The sequence below is a fragment of the Lepidochelys olivacea genome (genome assembly GCF_965140295.1).
Source record: "Lepidochelys olivacea isolate rLepOli2 genome assembly, chromosome: 1".
Lineage (NCBI taxonomy): Eukaryota > Metazoa > Chordata > Testudines > Cheloniidae > Lepidochelys > Lepidochelys olivacea.
The window spans coordinates 281,339,819-281,359,873 of NC_140411.1; the positions used below are offsets into that span (position 1 = coordinate 281,339,819).

At 40.3% G+C, this 20,055-nt stretch overlaps 1 protein-coding gene across 2 annotated transcripts in view; it reads left to right on the forward strand.

Moving 5' to 3' along the window:
* Positions 1–20,055, forward strand: part of PPP1R12A (protein phosphatase 1 regulatory subunit 12A) — a 216,381-nt gene that overhangs the window by 163,163 nt on the left and 33,163 nt on the right. For both annotated transcript variants that reach the window (XM_084624137.1, XM_084624136.1), the window contains 5 exons: positions 4,050–4,140; positions 6,132–6,329; positions 6,527–6,692; positions 7,910–8,028; positions 10,838–10,903. In XM_084624137.1, coding sequence (XP_084480263.1) covers positions 4,050–4,140; positions 6,132–6,329; positions 6,527–6,692; positions 7,910–8,028; positions 10,838–10,903 — 640 coding nt within the window. The remainder of the gene's footprint in view (positions 1–4,049; positions 4,141–6,131; positions 6,330–6,526; positions 6,693–7,909; positions 8,029–10,837; positions 10,904–20,055) is intronic.

The window sequence follows — 20,055 nt, forward strand, 5'->3', positions numbered from 1 at the left end:
ACCTTCCCATGAGACAGTATGGGGGTCGAAGAAAGAATTCGTCCATCGACCTAGCACTGTCTACACAGAGGCTTAGGTTGGCTTAAGTATGTTGCTCAAGGTTGTGGATTTTTCACACCCCAGAGCAATGTTGCTGGGTCAATCTAATTTTCTAGTGTAAACCAGTCCACAGTTTGAAACACTACTTAGCATCTAGAGTAGAAGCAGTTTAACACCTTTAAAATCTTGTTAGCTCATTGGTCTAACCAGAGGGAAGCCCAGAGTAGAGCATGGCAGCTAACACAATTTTTAAGGTGATAAAACACATGTACACTTTCTTGTGTGTTTGTGTGTGTTAAAAATGTTAACTAACACATGTTAAAATCCTAGTGTAGACATGGCAGTTTGTGTTTTAGCATGCGTTAGCCAGCCAAGGTAAACCCTAGGAGTCAGCATTTCTCAAGGGACTTTTCATGCTGCCACAGCTTCCTGGGGCCGGGTGGCAAAGAAGTGGCCCCACCAGGGCTGTCAGCAGGGCTGCCAGCAGGGGTGGGGCCCTGTCCCCCTCTGGAGCCACAAACGCTAGAGGAGCAGGCAGGTGGTGGGGTGTGGGCTTCAGACCTGGGGGTGTGGGTGGCAGGCTCCAGCTGTGTGGCGGCAGCTCCATCCTCTAGCCATGGGCTTTGAGCCCTGACCCCTGCCCTGGTCCCAGGCTCACCCCCCACCCGTTGCCTCCTCTGGCTCTGAGCTCCGGCAGTGAGCTCTGACTCCTAGCCACAAGGTTTCGTACTCCACCCATGGGGCCACGCAATTCAGTTCTGGCCCTCAGCCATGCAGCAGTGACTGATGGCCCCAAGCTCACCACCCCCCACATTACCGCTGGCCTCCACTGCGTTGTCTGTCCCCAGACTCCTCCTCCCATCACCCTTGGCCCAGAGCTACCTCCCTACCCACCACCTCATCCAGGGCTTAATTTGTCCTGGCTTGCCAGTGACTTTGTCTGTTGTGAAAAGTGATATTTGTATGTTTTATATCACTTTTCACTGCCTTCCTGCTAGCTAGCGAGTCGGCTGCTGTGAAAAGTTTTATATTAACAAAATACAAATATCACTTTTCACAGAAAGAGACTTACTAGCTAGCAAGACTTTAAAAAAGCAACCGAAAAAAGCAAAAGAAACCAGCACGAAGGGACAAGAACATGCAAAGCACGTTCTTTTTTTTCTATTCTGTTTAGGTCCAGTAAAGAACAGAGAAAACTGTACATGATTTTTATTATTGAGTCTGTGAAAAAACCTTCCATAAATAAATTATAGTGATTTGGACATGTATATGTGCATATTTATTTGTTTTTCCTAAAGTTAATTGAGTATTTTAGGAAAAATTGTCAGAGCGGCCACCAAAAAATTGCTTGTGAGAACCCCTGCTTAGGTTCCTTGTAAGTTCTACAGTTGACCCCTACCAGCCAACATGTTAAAATAGAAGCTTCCCTTCTACATTAGGATTTTATCATGTTTGTTACCGAATAGGATAAAAATGTATGGTTTTCCTGATGAAGGCAAGGTCTAGGTGGTAAGTGGTATTTCCAAACACATTAGCTAGCCCAGTTTAAAAAAACAAAAACACACACCTTTTTTCCTAATCTAAACTAGCCCTTGCTATCTAGCAAAAGAGAAGAGCTACCAAAAATACTACATGGTGAGAGAAGGATGGGAAATGAACATTCTTATGAATTGTATTTTATAGATGTTACATAGCAGGACAAAGGGCACTTGTAGAAATAGCTATATTTGTATCTATTAGGGCAAATTTGTGTTTGCATTTTTAATCTGTCTGTAGTTAAAGTAGAGGTAGAACATGGGTGATAATCCAATATTAGTTTGTGCAATTGTTTATTTATTTTTTTAAAAGATAGTATTTTTAAAGTGACAGTCATCTCATTAATTTAAAGAGCTGTTCTTAATGATGGTTCTAGTGAGTGGTCTCCCAAAAGTAAAGGAGTGTTTCCAACATTAACAAATATGTTCTTTACAAAAAAGCTAATAAAACATAACCAACCGTTTTGTATACAACATCAGAAAATGTGATGATCACGAAGTCACTATTGTGAAAGATGGATAAACTGGCCAGTTTTGGGACCCAGAATGGTTCAAGGCTGCACAGTTTGTTGTCCTCAGACTTGGAATGCAAGATATATAATTTGTAAATAGAACTTTGTTTCGAGGCCTTAATTTTTGGCTTGTTTTCAGCTTTTTTTTACCAACTTTGTTACTCTAAAGATGCTAAAATATACTTAATACTTTTAAATAACTATCAGTATTACACAGCAAAGAACAGATTATGAATAGGTCTAGCACTGATTTATTATCCTGTAATAGAAAATCAGCAGTTCCATTAAGAATCTTCATGTATCATTATAGATGTATAGATAATTCAGTAAGGGGCAAATCCTGTGTCCACAGCTGAGGCAGCCTCACTTGTAGTTGAACCGATGCTGTTCCGCTGCACAAAGGAGAGCGGGATGAAGGGAGCATAAACCCTGTGCCCAGCTGATCCATGTGTCAGTACATAGCTCAGCAAGAGGACCCAGAAGGTTCAGGGAGGAAAAGGCTTCACACATTTTGGCACCTCCCCTGTGCTGTGACTGTGGAGGTTTTGGCCAGCCCCTACCACAAGTGAGAGCAGCTTTGAAGGCTAGATTAATTTGTGTTGAGCTGCCTGGACTAGTTGGTGCTGAACAGCCAACAGACTCTGTGGGCTATTAAAGCAGCTGGAATAGCAGGGTTGTGAGAGCACCCAGGCAAGCCACCTGCCCCAGGAGTGATGGAAGCGGCCAAGGGTTGGCGTAGGGCACTCCTGCAGAGAAGTCTCCCTGTACATAGGAGATATTCTTTTGGGGCCCTCGTGATGGCTTTAGAACTCTTCTATACAATCAAAGCTAGTGTAAAGGAGCAGTGGAGCATCCATAAATTGGGTCCCCCCTATGTGCAGGGGTCCCTGTATCGTAATGCACACTGGGCTGTATATGTACAGGCTAAGGGAAAGGAAGGGGTGGGATTTGAGGTTCGGCTTCTATACAGATTGTCCTGTCCTCCTTTGCAGGGCATGAAAGCCACATAAAAGCCTGGTCACACAGACACATTGTACACTGGGCTCAAGATTTGCCCTTTAAATCTGAGAGAGTTGAAGCCTCAAAAGCAGAAATTCATTGAATGGCTTTAGGATCGAGCACTCAAATTTACATGTGAAACAGAATCTCTCATGAAAATAATCCAGAAAACTTTGTTCTCTTTTCCCCCAGAGTTAGAGAGGAGTGCTAGTTTTAGATCTTGTGTTTTGTAAGACTACTTGGGAGTTTTAATTGTCATGGATTTTTGGGAGGTTGATTAGTCATGAGGCCAAGTGTTACATTTTAATGTTTTGTTTTGCTTGGCAACATGGCTAAAAGTCTATTACTTAGAGGCCATTGTTCTAGATGTTTGTATGATTTTTGCTTTTATAAAATGACTACAAACCTGTAATACTGGAAAAAATGAGCAGTCGCTTTGCATTTTTAATACTCTGAGACAATAGATGGCATAGTAGGGCTTTCCTGTAATAGCCATATTCTTTACGTTAGACATAAAAAATTCATGTTAAAGCTTCACAGTCATTCATATATACCTACACACTATATATCTGAGGTACTCCACCTTTTTAGCAGACTGGTAGAGCACCAAAATAGTTTAAGTGGTATTGAGAGAAAATGCCAAAATGAGTTTATTGTAAATAAGAAAATTTACTGGTAAGGATGTTGTCTAGATCAGTAGTGTATTCTGGTGATATGATTCTGATATAACACTTAAAGATTAACTGCTATAAATATGCTAAAATTTATTCAAAATACAAGTTCTGTATTTCTTGCATTTTCAAAGACAGATTTATGTATCTAGTTACATTATGTAGAATTTAGTTTTGAGTTTTCTTATAATTGCATTGATTTTCAATCATAAAATGTTGCAAATGTTCATTTCTTTAATCATTTAATGCAAAAATTAGTGGTTATTAAATATTATTTTAATTTTACTCTTTAGATCATACCTCACTCCTGTTCGGGATGAAGAGTCTGAGTCCCAAAGAAAAGCTAGATCCAGGCAAGCAAGACAGTCCAGAAGATCCACACAGGTACAGTTTTTTGTTCTTTTTTCATTTATAAACACATAAATTGGTGCCAAACTCTGCAATAACCTCATAATTTTTACAGTAAAACGTCAAATACAATGACGGTTCTCACCAGTGTAAACTCAGTACATACCAGCAGATAAAATAATCCACACTACAAACAACAACGCCGCTCCAAATTTAAAACCTCTTCCTCTCAAAATGTTTGGGAGAAAAGAGGGGCCTTCCAGTGTTCCTTTAAGGTTAACAGATCCATACTGGAGGGAAGAAAGCAGAGGTTCCAGCACAGAGTCTTCCGGAAAGCCTCTTCCTGTTGTATAGCAAGGTGGCTCTAGTTGAATGTCTTCATTGATTTCAGCTGTGACAATATGACATACCTGGGTAATTGGGTCCCAAGCTATTTAGACCTTTAAAACCAACACTTTGAATTCCACAAGCAAACTTACTGGTAGCCATTACATTGTCTGAAACAACATGCAATGTGCTCCAGGCTTGAAACTGTTTGAGAAGCAGGCCTGGCATATTATATTTGCTTCCGTTCCTGAATGGTCCCTTGATTGAGGTGACAGACTTGGACCTGCGTGGTCCCCATCAAAGAGAAAAGTTCAAGCTAGTCTCCCTAGATGTAGATTGGGGGGAAGGGGGGATGTGTGGAGTGCTCTTTGAACATCTAGGACTAACCTAAGATCTAAGAATACTCTGAAGTTTTGTGTATGACTTTTACAAATAATAGTTGTACACTGATTTCAGGCACTGATACAATATTTCAGCTATTTCTCCCAAGCCAACAACAAACAGTATCCTCATCTTATCTGGATTGAGTGGTAGCCAGTTACAACTCCTCTAATCCCTAAAAATCATATAGCCCCTAGTATACGTGTTCCAATGCACTAGCCCATACCAAATGTGAAAGAGAGACAGATCTGGGAGTCCTCAGTATATTGAATATGTTGCAGTCCACATCCTCTCGCTAACTCCTCGGTATCCTCAAATAATAACCAAATAATCATTGCACTTTCTAATCTAAAACCAAACCTATCATCAGATTGACTAATGTCAAGAGAATTTGTAAATTGAAGAAACTATCAGAGCTACCCTACCACAAGTCTGTCCATGCCCTTCCCTGGAAAAAAAAGATTGACAGCAAGATCTTTTTCAAGAGCTGGCTTTATGAAAAGAGGCCACACAACAGTTTCTTTAAGAACAGCTGACACAATGACTTCCGTAGGCAAATGTTGACAGTCTCCACCAATGCTGGACACAATAGGTCCAGCTCACATATGCTAGTCCTTAGTCCCACCTTGCAGGTGGCATCATCAGAATTTCAGTAAGTCACACTGGCTGAAACTCTGAAAGAGAAGACCTGGCATTTTCTTGAGATGTTCTTTTTCCATAGCAGTAGACAGCTTACTCTGGCTCAGATAATTTAATCTTCAAAGTAACATGAAAATTCTTATCTTCAAAGTAACATGAAAATTCTTAAGGATAAGTTTCAGCCTTTTTCAGGTAAGCAGAAACCACTGTGAGGAAATGTAAGGGTATTAAGTGCTGCAGGCATGATTTTTTCAGATGTGCTGAGGACCCACAACTCCAGTTGTAGTGGAATGTCTGAAGTCTCAACACCTGTTAAATTCAGCAGTCTAAGACAATGAATACTACTGTATTTTCATAAACATTCTCTCTAAAATATTAATAGTGCTTATAATATAGTGGAAAAGATCTAGGGTGGAATTTTCAAAAGTGGCTCCATGATTTAGGAGTGTAATGTCCCATTGAAAATCATATCACAGAAGCAGACATTGTTTATCTGCATTTTAGCAGGTACATGCTGAGGGTACAGAATGAAGAGTAAGTTTTGTTAATTGCAAAATGCAAAAAAAACCACTCCAGAGTTAAAAACTTTAAATCCGTTTTAGGAGTTTATAGACTGGCCATCAATAACAGTAAAAACTGAAAGTGAAATGTTGCTTTTTGCTTCTGTTTTTTTCCCACAGGGTGTAACACTGACTGATCTTCAAGAAGCTGAAAAAACTATAGGAAGAAGTCGTCCTACACGAACCAGAGAACAAGAGAATGAAGAAAAGGAGAAGGAGGAGAAGGAAAAACAAGACAAAGAAAAACAGGAGGACAAGAAGGAATCAGAAACTAAAGAGGATGACTTTAGACAAAGATATTCCAGAACTCTTGAGGAGGTATCTCATACTATTCCTTTTAAGTGGTGTAACTGGAATAAAGTGGTATAAATCTTAATTTTTGTTTGGTGGTGCGAAGATTATAATAGACTTAAGTTTTCTTTAGTTATTTAAATGTCTTATGTTAATATTCTTTATTTTTATCTGTGTCCTTTTAATCTTTGGAAATTAATATTTACTTTTTCTCTGCTGAACAGCCCTATCATCGCTATAGGCCAGTTTCAACTCCAACTACTTCATCATCCTCTTCGCTTTCCACCTCCACTAGTTCTCTTTCTACTTCAAGTCAACTAAACAGACCAAACAGCCTTATAGGTATAACTTCTGTTTATCCCAGAAGTGGAACAAAAGAAAATGAGAGAGGTAGGACTATATGTTTTGACTTTTTTCTTTCCTTATTTATTAGAGGCTCTTTTGCCTCTATGGAGGGTCTTAAACTGCATGTGTTATGAGGTAAGGGATTTCTTAAGGCCACTTTAAGAGTCGCTGCCTCCCTAGGATAATTATCTTCTGAAGCAACCATCTTCAAGTGGTGCCTCCCAATATATAATACTTTATTTCCCTCTATCGTGAAGTGATTCTGAATTTGGGTCAGATTTCCATAATACTATGTTGCAATTCTATGAGTTTGCTGAGAGGAAAAGAGTGCTGTTCAAGGAAGCCAAAATCAAAGCAAAGGGGTGCTTTCACCTTGAATGTTTTATTTCTTTTTTTTCTATCTCATCCTTGGTTCACCTTTTAACAGTTTCATTTAAAACCGTGAAGACTGGAAGCACTGAAATAAATAAGTTAGGGTAGTGATTACTACAGTACCTGCTGGCTGTGTATGATTTGTTGTATTAACAGAAGGGTAAACAAATAGTTAAAAATACATTAGAGGAAGTAAATGTTTTGTTTGTGCAACCGTGAATAATACTTATTTTTGTACAAGTTATTGAAAGCATGTGAGAGGTGAAAAATCAGAACTCAAAAGTGAGAGAGTTTGTCAGTAAGGCCCATGCTGACCTCAAACTAAATTTCCATTAAGGAAGAAGGAAGCCCTTAGCACAATCTTAATGAAATCCAGGAAATTTCAGTACATTGTCCTAAAAGAGAGATATATATTTTTGGGGTAAAGAAAGCTTAAATGAACGTAAGTCAATTGCACAGAATTCTTGATGCTATAACTAAAGAAATATTTATGTGAGGAAATGTAGCCTGGTGTTCTTTTATGCTTGTTTCTCTTGAGTCAGATGCCCTCATAATAAAGTAGACAGAAGTTTTAAAGCTTGAATCTTAGAACCAACCTCTAGATTGTTGTCAGAAGTATTCCTATTATATTGAAATATTTTGGTTAGGTGACTGAGGTAGAATGTTACAGAAAGCAATTGGGAAATACAAAAATACTTGCCAGACCACTTTAATGGTGTTTACAACAATATTTCACAACTGTGTTCTGAGCAGGTGTGTGTTACCACGTAATTTATAAAACTGGCTACTGAACTTCTTATTCCAGCAGCTCTAAGATTACCGTGTAAGTTGTATATTACAGAAGATCACATGATTTCTGTGTCATATTTTAAAAATGTTATTCTTAACAGAAGGCCGGAAAAAAGAAGAAGAAAAGGAAGAAGATAAATCACAGTCAAAATCAATAAGAGAAAGACGGCGACCAAGAGAAAAACGAAGATCTACAGGAGTTTCCTTTTGGACTCAAGATGTGAGAAACTGCTAAAACAACTAAACATACGCTATTTCATAGCATTTAGAATTTATATAGAATTATCACATTAAAATAATAGGAAATAGCTTAGAGTTTTATCAGCATTTCTCAAACTGGGGTCTGCAGATCCCCAGGTACTCTAGGGAATCCGTGGGCCCTTCTGATCAACTCCTCCCCCTCCCTTCCTCAACTGCTCCCCTCCCTCCCAGCGCTTCACACCGGGGAACAGCTGTTCAGCAGCGTGCAGTAGGCGCTGGGAGGAGCAGGGATGGGAAATGCTTTGGGGAGGGGGCAGGAAGAGGAGGGGCAGGGGTTGACTGGGAGCAAGAAGAGGTGGGGCGAGGGTGGGGCCTTGGAGGGAAGGGTGGAGTGGGGGCAGGGTCTTGGGGCTGAGCGGCGAACTTGGGGGTCTGTGAAAATTTTTAAATAAAAATGGGGGTTGCCAAAGTTTGAGAACCACTGAGTTATATGATTTAATATGATTCTTTCTGGAAAACCCAGGAAATAAAACATCATGAGATGGATTCAACTATGCCCATACTAGTGGGTGCTTCCAAAAATAGTTGCAGTCTTGCTTGTAACATGTTTTTCTCTATATAAAATGTGTTAGCATGTTGGAGTAGCATGGATTGTTGAGGTCTGTATTGTCTGGGATTTCTTCCCAGGCCATTTAGATTAGTAATACATAGAATGAGATGACCAATACATAGGACATTGTTCCTTATAGAATGAGATGACCACTGTATAGGTTATCATGCCTTTTGCATAAGTGTGGCCACAGCAGTTGTTAAACCCATAGGCCTAGCATGCTTGAAATGACTTTTGCTGATGTACTCAGATATAGTTGTTCTGTATAGGTCTACAAGCTAATGGAGCCCACTTGTAGAGTGCAAGTAAACAATGAAAGCAGCAGTATCTTGGGTTCAGATTTAAACGCATCTAAATTGGGGTGTATTGATCATTCCTTTAGAAAACACCTTATTTTGAAGGGATAACATTTCCACGCAGTAAGCATATCAAATTATAATAATGAAAAAAGAAAAGGAGTACTTGTGGCACCTTAGAGACTAACTAATTTATTTGAGCATGAGCTTTTGTGAGCTACAGCTCACTTCATCGAATGAATTCTAAAACACGTACATGATCATGATGCAATTGGGACAAACCAGAACAGCTTTTATAAACCAAAATCATTCATCTTCAATCTACTAGAATTCTTTGAGCAAATAGTAGATTAAAGAAAACCAGTTGATATAACACATTTGTACTTTTTTGAAGCCTTTGACAAAGTCTGTCTGTCACAAGAGGCATTTAAGAAAACTAAGTCATAGTATAAGAGGTAAAGTATTGACATAATTTAGAAACTGGCTCAGAAACGAAGTGTTGGAATAAATGATCGATATTCAACATATCAAAAGATTAACATAAAGTTCTCCTAGGAATCTGGGTAGGATCAATAGGTAAACAAATAATTACTATCACTTACTCTATTTGTACAGTGTCTAGCACAATGAGTTGAGGCACCAAGTGTTACTGTAATACAAATAATAATAATAATATTCCTTTTGGATTGCATACATGGCATGGGTTTTGAGAATGAGAGAAAAGAAATTGAGGATAAAATTCAGAAGAGCCTGATAGGCCCATTCTCTTCTGGATTTCCAGCCTTGATTTCAAAAAAAGGCCCCTCACTCCTCTGAAGAAGCTTGTAGAACTGGTATATAAAACAAATACCTTCCTTGTCCAGTCTATTAAGATAGTGCAGAGAAGAGAGCCCTGACCTCAGCCACTGTCCCAAAGTTGTTTGTGATGTTTTTAAAACTCTTCTGATCTAGAAAGTATTCTAATTTTAGAATGATACTTACACCATAAAAATAATAAAGTTCAGAATCTTTCAAGTGCAGTTGAACCAGTGTCTAGTGGGCAAGAGTAGATATCTTTTTATATCAAGCTCTTTTGCTGCCAGATAATATTAATGGGGGTAGTTTCACAGTTGAGAAACATAAGCAATGGTGATCAATTTAGAACAAAATTCCCTCCCTCTTCTTAATCTACAAACTTAATTTGTGAGAAGTAGATCCGTTATCCTGTGCTCTGCAAATTGCTGTGTATTTATAATTGAAAGTAATTAAGAAAAGTCAATTCTGATCAAATTAACAAGAAGGCCTATACTCCCAATGGTTTCTAAAAATAAGAGTTCAAATGTCTCTTGTAAAAGCAAGTGTTTCCTTATGCCAACTATATAATCCCACTTTCTTCCATTATATATCAGTCTAGTACTGAAAACATCTACTTGTTCAATGTTTCTGCCATTTTGTTTTGTTTAATAGAACAAAGCCATCTAGGAATGTTATGGGATACTTTTGGACAAATTCTTGTCCTTTTGTGTTTGCTTCTGTTGCTTTTATACAGCATATAAACTACCGTTCAAATAGATTTAATTCAAATAAACTCTGGGCAAGTCTACCCTACTGAGCTACATTGGCATAGCTGTACTGATGCAGCTGCACCATTGTAGCACATCTAGGGAAGACATTGTATGCTGACAGGAGAGTGCTCTTCCATTGGCATAATTACTCCGCCTCCTGCTGACATAGCGCTGGTGTGGACAGTGCTTAGGTTGCTGTAATGTGTTGCTCAGAGGGGTGTCTTGTTCACCCCTTTGAGCAATGTAAGTTATATCGACTTAAGCAGTAATGTAGATCAGCCCTCTGTCTTGAATGTTGACCTTAGAAATATAAAATGTTTAAAAACTCTAAATAGCATTTAAAAAGTTTACTATTTTTATTACTACTATTTTCTCCAGAGTGATGAAAATGAACAGGAACACCAGTCTGATTCAGAAGAAGGAACAAATAAGAAAGAAACTCAGGTAATTGTTGGGTATTTTTAATTCAATTGTGATCTCTTAAGACAGATTTTGTTTTAATTTTTTTTCATTGCAGTTAGATTTGGTTATAAGAACACATCTAGTGGGGTATCTGTTGAATCATGTCTTGTTGTTATGTTTCAGTACCAATTCCTTCGCAGTTTTTTGTGTGAAAGATGATGTCTTCTAGCCTATAAATGAACTACAGGCTTTAATGATAGGTTTTAATATATTTTAATAGTGGTTGTTTGCTGCGTATTACCTTCCCCTTTCTTACATTTTAGGTATAGGTAAGTTGAATTTGTTGTAAATGTTGATATTTCTAACTGATGCTTAGGCCAGTAGTTGAGGGAGTTCTTAGTTCTCCTTTGAGTGCTTGCTTGTGTCCATTCCATGTTAAGGGTGTGTGGTCACCACATGCACCGGTGCGGGAAGTTTTTCCCTCAGCAATATCCATAGTGGACTGGCTCTGGCACCCTCTGGAGTGGCACCCTCATGGCGTGGTATAAGGGGCGCCACCGGCTCCCCGCACCCTCAGTTCTTTCTTGCCGCCGGTGACGGTTCTGGAATGTCTGCTGCTTCGGCTAGCATTGATTCCTTCTCTGTTCTTGTGAATTTTAAAATCCTGTAAAATAGTTCTTCATAGTAGTTTTCTTAGTTCTCAAACTCTTTGTTAGTCCCGAGTGGCTTTAAGCCCTGCGATTGCTGCAGATGGCCTATGCCTGTTAGCAACCCACATACTAGCTGCCTAAGGTGCTTAGGCGAGGGGCACATAAGTGACAAGTGCTGTATCTGGAAGTCCTTCAAACCTAGGATGAGGAAGGAGCATGATATCCATGTGAAAGCGCTCCTAATGGAGTCGGCACTCACTCCAGCACCGGAGCTGTGGTCCGACTCCACACCGTGGCATCCGTGCACAGTACTCCCCTGGTGCCGTCCACAAGCCAGCTCCAGTCTCCCTCCATGGCTCCGGTCAAGAAACTGAAAAAGACTGTGAGGGGAAGATCTCCTACCTTACGCAAGGGAAAAGAGAGGGCAGGGGGCGAGCCAAGAGTCATGTTGGGCAGCTCAACATCCCCCTCGGGAAGTCTCAAGTAGAGCGGTGCAGCCCATCCTATGCCTTACCTATGACTCCAGATAGTGGTGTAGGCCTCAGACAGCTTCAGGTGTCATCGATGCCCAAAGCCGTTCAGGCAGCTCAGGAGATCCTGACGCTCCTGGTGCTGCCCTCACCAGCTCCTGTGGTACTCCGGTCTTGGGGAAGACCCCCTTTGGGACCTATGCGTGTGTCCCCAGCTCAGTGGTACTGTTCCCATCAAGAGGGACGTCCCGCCAGCGTTCACCTGGAACAGCCATCACGCCTCAGGACCGGAGAGGCAGGCTCAGCAGAGCCCTCTTCAGTCCCTGCACTGAGGGCACCAATCGAGGGACTCAAGGCTTACCTCGCTGATAGATTGGTGCAGACCCTTTGAGGCATGTGCCACCAGGCAAGAACTCCTGGATCGGCCCAGACCATCTTCAGGGGCCCGGGACCAATCGGGCACCAGAGACCACCAATCGCCAGGCCCTCATCGCCAGTCTCCAAAAAGGTGGTCTCCCTTCTCAGGACGATCCTCCCAGCAACGGCTCAAAGTAGCTCCCGGTCCAGTTGGATGTCCCGGTACCGGTTGAGTAGTGTGAGGCGTGGATGGCCCGGTATACCCAACGCAGATCCCCTGCAACAATGGCTGGGGACAGTCTAGTCCCAGTCCAGAGACCCCCTGGAAAAGATAGTTACCATTCCCCAGACAATGGTGGACTGACCACAGGACAGTCCTGGAGGGAGTTCCATTCGACAACCCCCCTCACTCCATTGAATTGGTGTCAGATGCCTCTGATCTCAGCTGGGGTGTGCATCTCGGTGATCTCCAGACACGGGGGATATGGTCCCCAGAGGAAGCGCAGTTACACATAAACATCAAAGAATTCCGAGCAGTCCAGCTGGCGTGCAGAGTCTTCCTGCCCCAGCTGTCGGGCAAGGTGGTACGAGTCCTGACGGACCACACAGCCTCGATATTCTACATCAACAGGCAAGGGGGGGAGCTCACTCGTCAGCTCTGTCAGAAGGCGCTCTGTCTATGGGACTTCTGCATCAGCCACAAAATCCACCTGGAAGCTTGTCAACAGGCTGTCCAGACTACTTCCTCCACTTGAGGAACCAGGGCCTGGCACACTCTTCTATTAGAAAAAGGAAAAGGCGGACTTGTGGCACCTTAGAGACTAACAAATTTATTTGAGCATAAGCTTTTGTGAGCTACAGCTCACTTCATCGGATGCATTCCAATGAAGTAAGCTGTAGCTCACGAAAGTTTATGCTCAAATAAATTTGTTAGTCTCTATGGTGCCACAAGTCCTCCTTTTCTTTTTGCAGATACAGACTAACACAGCTGCTACTCTGAAATCTTCCATTAGAGCGCATCTAGCGGAAATCTCCGCTTTTCACCCGCCGATCCAGGGATGGATGGTGTTTTCCCATGACATGATGGTCAGATTCTTGAGAGGGCTCAAGAGACTCTTCCCGCAGGTAGAGTCCTGTACTGTCCTGCAGTGGGATCTTAACTTGGTCCTCTCTAGGCTCACTGGCCCACCCTTTGAGCCACTGAGTTCCTTCTCCCTTTCCCACTTGTCATGGAAGGTTGTGTTCCTGGTGGTGGTGATGCTGGCAAGACGGGTCGCTGAAATTAAAGTCTTGACCTCAGAACCTCCATACATGGTCTTCTACAAAGATAAGGTTCAGTTGTGGCTCCACCCAGCCTTCCATATGAACCAGGATATCTTCCTTCTGGTGTTCTGTCCCAAACCACACAAGACCAGTGAGGAGAGGGTCTTCATGCCCAGGACGTCCAGAGGGCCTTGGCTTTTTACTTGGAACCTACCAAGCATTTCCAAAAATCAACTCAACTCTCCCAGTGTCTTCGCAGAGGTTTCCAGTTGGATTATGTAGTGCATAAGGATCTGTTACAACCTGGCTGGGGTTCTGCCGCCATCGATTGTCAGAACCCCCTTGATGAGGGTGCAGGCGTCTTTGATGGCCTTCCTGGCACACATCCCTATCCAGGACATCTGTAGAGCCGCAACGTCCTCTGTTTACATGTTTACCACTCATTATGCCACCACTCAGCAGGCCAGAGAAGACGCTGGGTTCGGCAGAACTGTATTGCAATCTACACATCCATGAACTCCTACCCACCTTCAGGGGTTCTGCTTTGGAGTCACCTAATATGAAATGGACATGAGCAAGCACTTGAAGAGAAGACCATTACCTTTTCCATAACTGGTTTTCTTTGAGATGTGTTGCTCATGTCCATTTCCTAACCCACCCTTCTTCCCCACTGTCGGAATTTCTGGCAAGAAGGAATTGAGGGTGGGGGGAGCCAGTGGTACCCCTTATACTGCGCCATGCGGGCACCACTCCAGAGGGCGTCAGAGCCGGTCCCCTGCGGATACTGCTGAAGGGAAAAACTTCCAGCACCGGTGCATGGGGCGAGCGCACACACCTAATATGGAATGAACATGAAAAACACATCTCGAACACCAGTTACAGAAAAGCTAACTGTCTTTTTCTGCCTTGTCAACATCCTTAGTTTCATCTGTTCTGTTTTTCTGGCAAAATTCTTTGCTGTGACTAATGGTGCACAAACTTTGAGTCTTCTACATTTTTCTTGAAGAATACATAAATGAGTGGGTACTAATAACAGTTGGTAATATCACAGGGAAGCTGAAGTGGAGAGCACAATCTACTTGAATTCTTCATTCTAGAAAAATACCAGCACAAGGTTACTAGTCTTCAAGAAAGTATATTATGGGGAATTGACGTAATCTTGTTGCTGTCATAAATATAAAGGGAAGGGTAACCACCTTTCTGTATACAGTGCTATAAAATCTCTCCTGGCCAGAGGCAACATCCTGTTACCTGTAAAGGGTTAAGAAGCTCAGCTAACCTGGCTGGCACGTGACCCAAAGGACCAATAAGGGGACAAGATACTTTCAAATCTTGGGGGTGGAGAAGGCTTTTGTTTGTGCTCTTTATTTACTGGGTTGTTCTCTCTTGGGACTGAGAGAGGCCAGACAGAAATCCATCTTCTCCAACCCATCCTAATCCAAGTCTCCAGTATTGCAACCAGTATAGGTAAGCCAGGCAAGGCAGATTAGTTATCTTTTGTTTTATGTGAATTTTCCCTGTGTTAAGAGGGAGGTTTATTCCTGTTTTCTGTAACTTTAAGGTTTTGCCCATAGGGGGATCCTCTGTGTTTTGAATCTGAATACCCTGTAAAGTATTTTCCATCCTGAATTTACAGAGATGATTTTTACCTTTCTTTTTTTTTAATAAAATCCTTCTTTTAAGAACCTGACTTATTTTTTCCATTGTTCCAAGATCCAGGGGTTTGGGTCTTTGATGATTTTATAACCAATTGGTTAGGATATTATTCTCAAGCCTCCCCAGGAAAGGGGGTGTATAGGGTTTGGGGGGATATTTTGGGGGAAGATGTCTCCAAGCGGTTTCTTTCCCAGTTCTTTGTTTAAAACGCTAGATGGTGGCAGCATACTGGTCAAGGACAAGGCAAAGTTTGTACCTTGGGGAAGTTTTTAACCTAAGCTGGTAAGAATAAGCTTAGGTGGTCTTTCATGTGGGTCCCCACATCTGTACCCTAGAGTTCAGAGTGGGGAAGGAACCCTGACAGTTGCAAAGGAAGAAAGCTTTGAAATCTGTGAGTGTGGGTGAAAAAAACTATTATATCTTAATCTATACCATCATATGGCATAAGAGAATACATTTCTGTTGACCGAAACATAGAAGTAACACACTAGTGAATCAGTTGTTGTGTTTGTATCAGTGTCATTACATATTCCTCAGCCACTTTGGTTAAATGATTCATTCTGTCCTCTTTTTTGCTGCTTTTGTATCTTTTCTACAAGCCTAATGGATTGTGTGTTCATATTTCCTTTCTTCTTCATCAGTCTTCAGTGCAGATTCTTTGTTGCTCTCAGATCTGTAATTATTCTTTCATGTTGCTACACTGGGCGTTACTTCTTCCTTATTTCTTTCTGTAGAATTGTAGTCTGATATGTGATTATGGTAATTTCAAAGGAGTTACGTGAATATAAAGCCAAAGTAATACAATAGTAAATCAAGCCTAAAATTGTGTAAGTGCTTTTTAATACACTGTGTGTGTGGGCAACTGAATATATTTTTTTAATCTCTTGATGAAAGCATGTAGGTTAGATTCAGAGAGGTGGGGGCAGAGTGATGCAAGCAAAGCTGTGTGGATGCTAACTTGCGGGATTTCATTAATGAACTTCTCAAATAAAGCTACACACTGTACCACTACTAAATGTTGTCCAGAACCTAATTTTTACACAGGATTGGACTGGCTGAACACCATGCTCCTTGTTCATCAAAGAAGAAGTGGTGGGCTAAGTTCTTGCTTTTCCAAATGATGCTACCTCCAGCTGAACCATTTCAGCATGGTGCACAATACAGTAGCCAGGTAGTGTAAGCAAGTTGAGAAACAGATAACTGCGTAAAGAGAATCCCGACAAGGGGTGGGAATAATAATTTTTAAGAAAGTAAAAGGAATATTTGATACAATGAGCCAGGGAAAAAAACAACAAAAAAAACCTGCTAATCGGGCTAGAAACTATATTACTTGTCAGATGCAGGGAAGAAGTGCTTCTTCCAGAAAAGCAGATTCCAGCATCAGAGTTGCAGGAGAACTAGTTGGAAATTGAGCCTCCTTGCTGAAGGGAGAAAAATGTTCACCATAGCATAAACTATCATATAGAATGCCAACATGCTTCATTACTTTCTTTTAGATTTGTTGATAGCTTAACCACTTTAGTGCCTTGTAGGCTGGGAATTTCCCTGCAGCTTCTTAGCTAGGAACTGAATTGTTCTGGAAAACTTAAGCACAACTGGTGTGGGTGAATGAAAAAGCTTTTTGCGTTCTATTCAGAAAGTTTATACTTGCATCTTTGGGGGGGGAAAAATGAATGAATGAGTTTTGTTCATACTTATTCTGTAGATAACACTGAGATTTGAGGCAGAGGTGAAATTTGAGAAATCACTTCAGTAATTGTAAAGCTTTAACCGTATGAATCTATCACACTGAGGCTTATCATTTGCCATTAGAACTTCTTAGAAAGCTGAACTGTCTCTAGTTATGGGTCATTTAACTTTGAATGTTCATAACTTAAGTTATTTAAACTCTTTTCTTCAAACATGAATTGTGTGACTGTTGTGTACTGAGTTGTAGGTAGGGTTGTATAACAAATTCTAGCTGGTATTACTACAAACTATATTTTGATTAATTTTGATATTTTAAGGCATACGTATGAGAGTTGGAGGCAGAGTTAAGGTTGATTTTGAAGCTTACCTCTCATTTCCTGGCATATGAGTGCTTAATTTCTCAACCTTACCATTAACACGCATTTTTTGTATGAATAGAGTAGAAGCCAAAGGAGTAGGTGGGGCTCCATTCATGTATTCTGTAATTCTGCAGCCATAGAATTTGCTGCATATTCCATGTCCTGTCACAGAAATGGGCTGCAATGTCCAATCTTTCATTTTTTAAAAATTGTTTGTTGCTTATGGTTGTGGAGAGCACCTTAAAAATATTAACCAGTTCTAAATTTTTGCAGTGTCCTATTACTGAGTCTGCAGACCACTTCAAATAATAGCTCTGAAAATGTGAGAGTTCTCTTCTCCAACAACTGTACCTTCAATTTAGAGTTATGCTTTGTTTATACAAACATCTGGTATATCATCAGAAAATATGGGGACAGCATGAAAATTGGTTTAATAGTAAAATAAATAATACAGGGCTATTAAAAACTGTTTTCAAATATAATTGAAGTTGATGTCTGATGCAGCCAGAGTTCTGCAGAATTCAGGTCCATTTTACCAGAGAATACATTGGGTTTGGGGTGTAATTGCTTTGAACTTGTGAAAATGCTTTTAGTTTGCATCTTGTTCAAAACATTAACCCCACATCTTATATTTGTGTGTTCAAAATATTGTGCAAATTCTGCTGCTTCTTTCTTACCTCTGTTCCCAGCGTTTTCAATGCTGGTATGGGCCTAGAGTTCTGACAGTCTTTTACAATTCAGTCCCATTCTAAGGCTAAGCAGACTTCAAGTCTCTTGTTCCTACAGTTAAATAGCAACCATTCTATTAATAATAATTTGAATCTGAAATCTTAAACTAGTAATTAAATATTTTGTGACAATTTTGGCCATCTCTAAAGAAATCAGATAAGAAAACGTTTTGAATACTGACTTTCGATTGATATGCAGTCTCCTTCCTAAATTCCATGACAAAAAGTGAAATCTCTGCTTCTTTTCAAGTGGTTCTAAATACTGCACATTCTATGAAATAATCATAAACCCTCTGCTGTGTGTGGTGCTTAGAGAGAAGCTGAAAAACTCCTACCTCCAAGGCACCTGTGCACAATTGTTGTGTAAACTTACTGTCCCAAGCACAAAATTTACTTGCCCACCTTTACTATGATGATTAATATTGGAAAAACTGATGTTTTTCTCACTTCTGCATACCCAAACCACCAGTCCCAATAATCCATACAGGTTATGAGGGAAATAAAAATTCATAACATGTTTTTGAAAATATTTAAATACAGTTTGAAATCATTTGATTTTGCTGCTTATTTTACATATTGGTCAGAAAATAAAAATCATTTGAGATAATGAAGTTCTCTGTTACTCCCTTAAGTGGTGCTGCTGATGCTTTCATTGCCTAGTGAAGTTACAAGACAGAGATAGAAGATGGCAGTTATAAAGTTCTGACAGCCTTGGCGGTAACTCAAGAATTTAAACTGAAGGGAAGAGGTCAAGAACAAGTCTTGCAGATGCTACAAAGAAAGTTGAAATAGACTTTAAACAGAATGGTTTCTGGCATGAACTCTGTAAGGAACCTGACAAATGAGTTAAATATTTTTCAACATCAGAGGTCTTTGAAAAGTTGTTTATAATAAGTCCTCAGTCTACGCTTTGATGTTCCCTGTACAGAACTGCATTTTCACTAGTTAGCTGATCATTCATCCCTATTTTTTTTTAAAGAAAAAAAGACAAACAGCAAGAGTTTATAACTTGAAGGTCATCATAATATAATTTTACTTCAGCTCTTCTGTGCCAGGAGCAAGGATTTCCCAATACAGCACATAAATTCAAAATACCTTGCTACTTATAGGAAATCTGTGCTCTCACAAGGAAGATAAACTTAGACCCACACAAGAAATAAAGATAAATTGCTGAGTAAACTGGGGAAAAAAACCCAAAAAACCCTTGTCTGCAAATGGTTCTGCAATACCTCAGTCTAAAATATTAAAGGTCTTTCTTTGAAGCCCTATATTTAATTACAGTATACCAGTACTGTTCACTGCTCTCTATGCTCATTTTCTGAATTGGTATCCCTTTGTAGTCTCAATTTCAAGAGGAATTGTATTCCAGACCAATGCATTCCATCAGTGTAGCATTGTGCTAGAGAAATGCTACAGGTTGATTACCAATAACGTCTGTTATTCTAAGTGTCAAGTTCTAGAAACCCTTAAATTGGTTTGAATGCTGAGTAGGGACAGAGAGGGGGTTAGGAAGCAGTGCTGCCTGTAAGCCAGGACTCACTGAAAATAAGCACATCCATTTTCTGCACTGGTGAATCAGATCTGTTTTTTGTGAATACAAGCCAAGAAAAGACTGAAAAGTTTTGTCCAAATTGATCATTTGTCATATCACTAGCAATGAAATCTTTTCAGAACTAGGATGGATTTCAAGGAGGAAGGTGACAAAATAATGTAACTAGTAGAAGTTACTTCAGTAGTTAAGTTGTCATAAACACTGATTTTTATAATGTGAATTCCAGAGCAATATCACTGAACAGTTCACACTGTTGCCGCCAGACATGCCTGAATGACATGGTTTATTGCTGGTTTGCTGTAGGGGAGGTATTTACTTTAGCGATGTGTTGTTTTATTGTGCTCAGGTAGTCTTCAGCAATTAGTCTATTCTGTATCTTTTTACTAATTAGAATGTACTTCAGAATTTAATTTGGTCTTGTAAATTGCAATCCATGATTTATTTTGGATATTATTTTGGGATAGCTATTT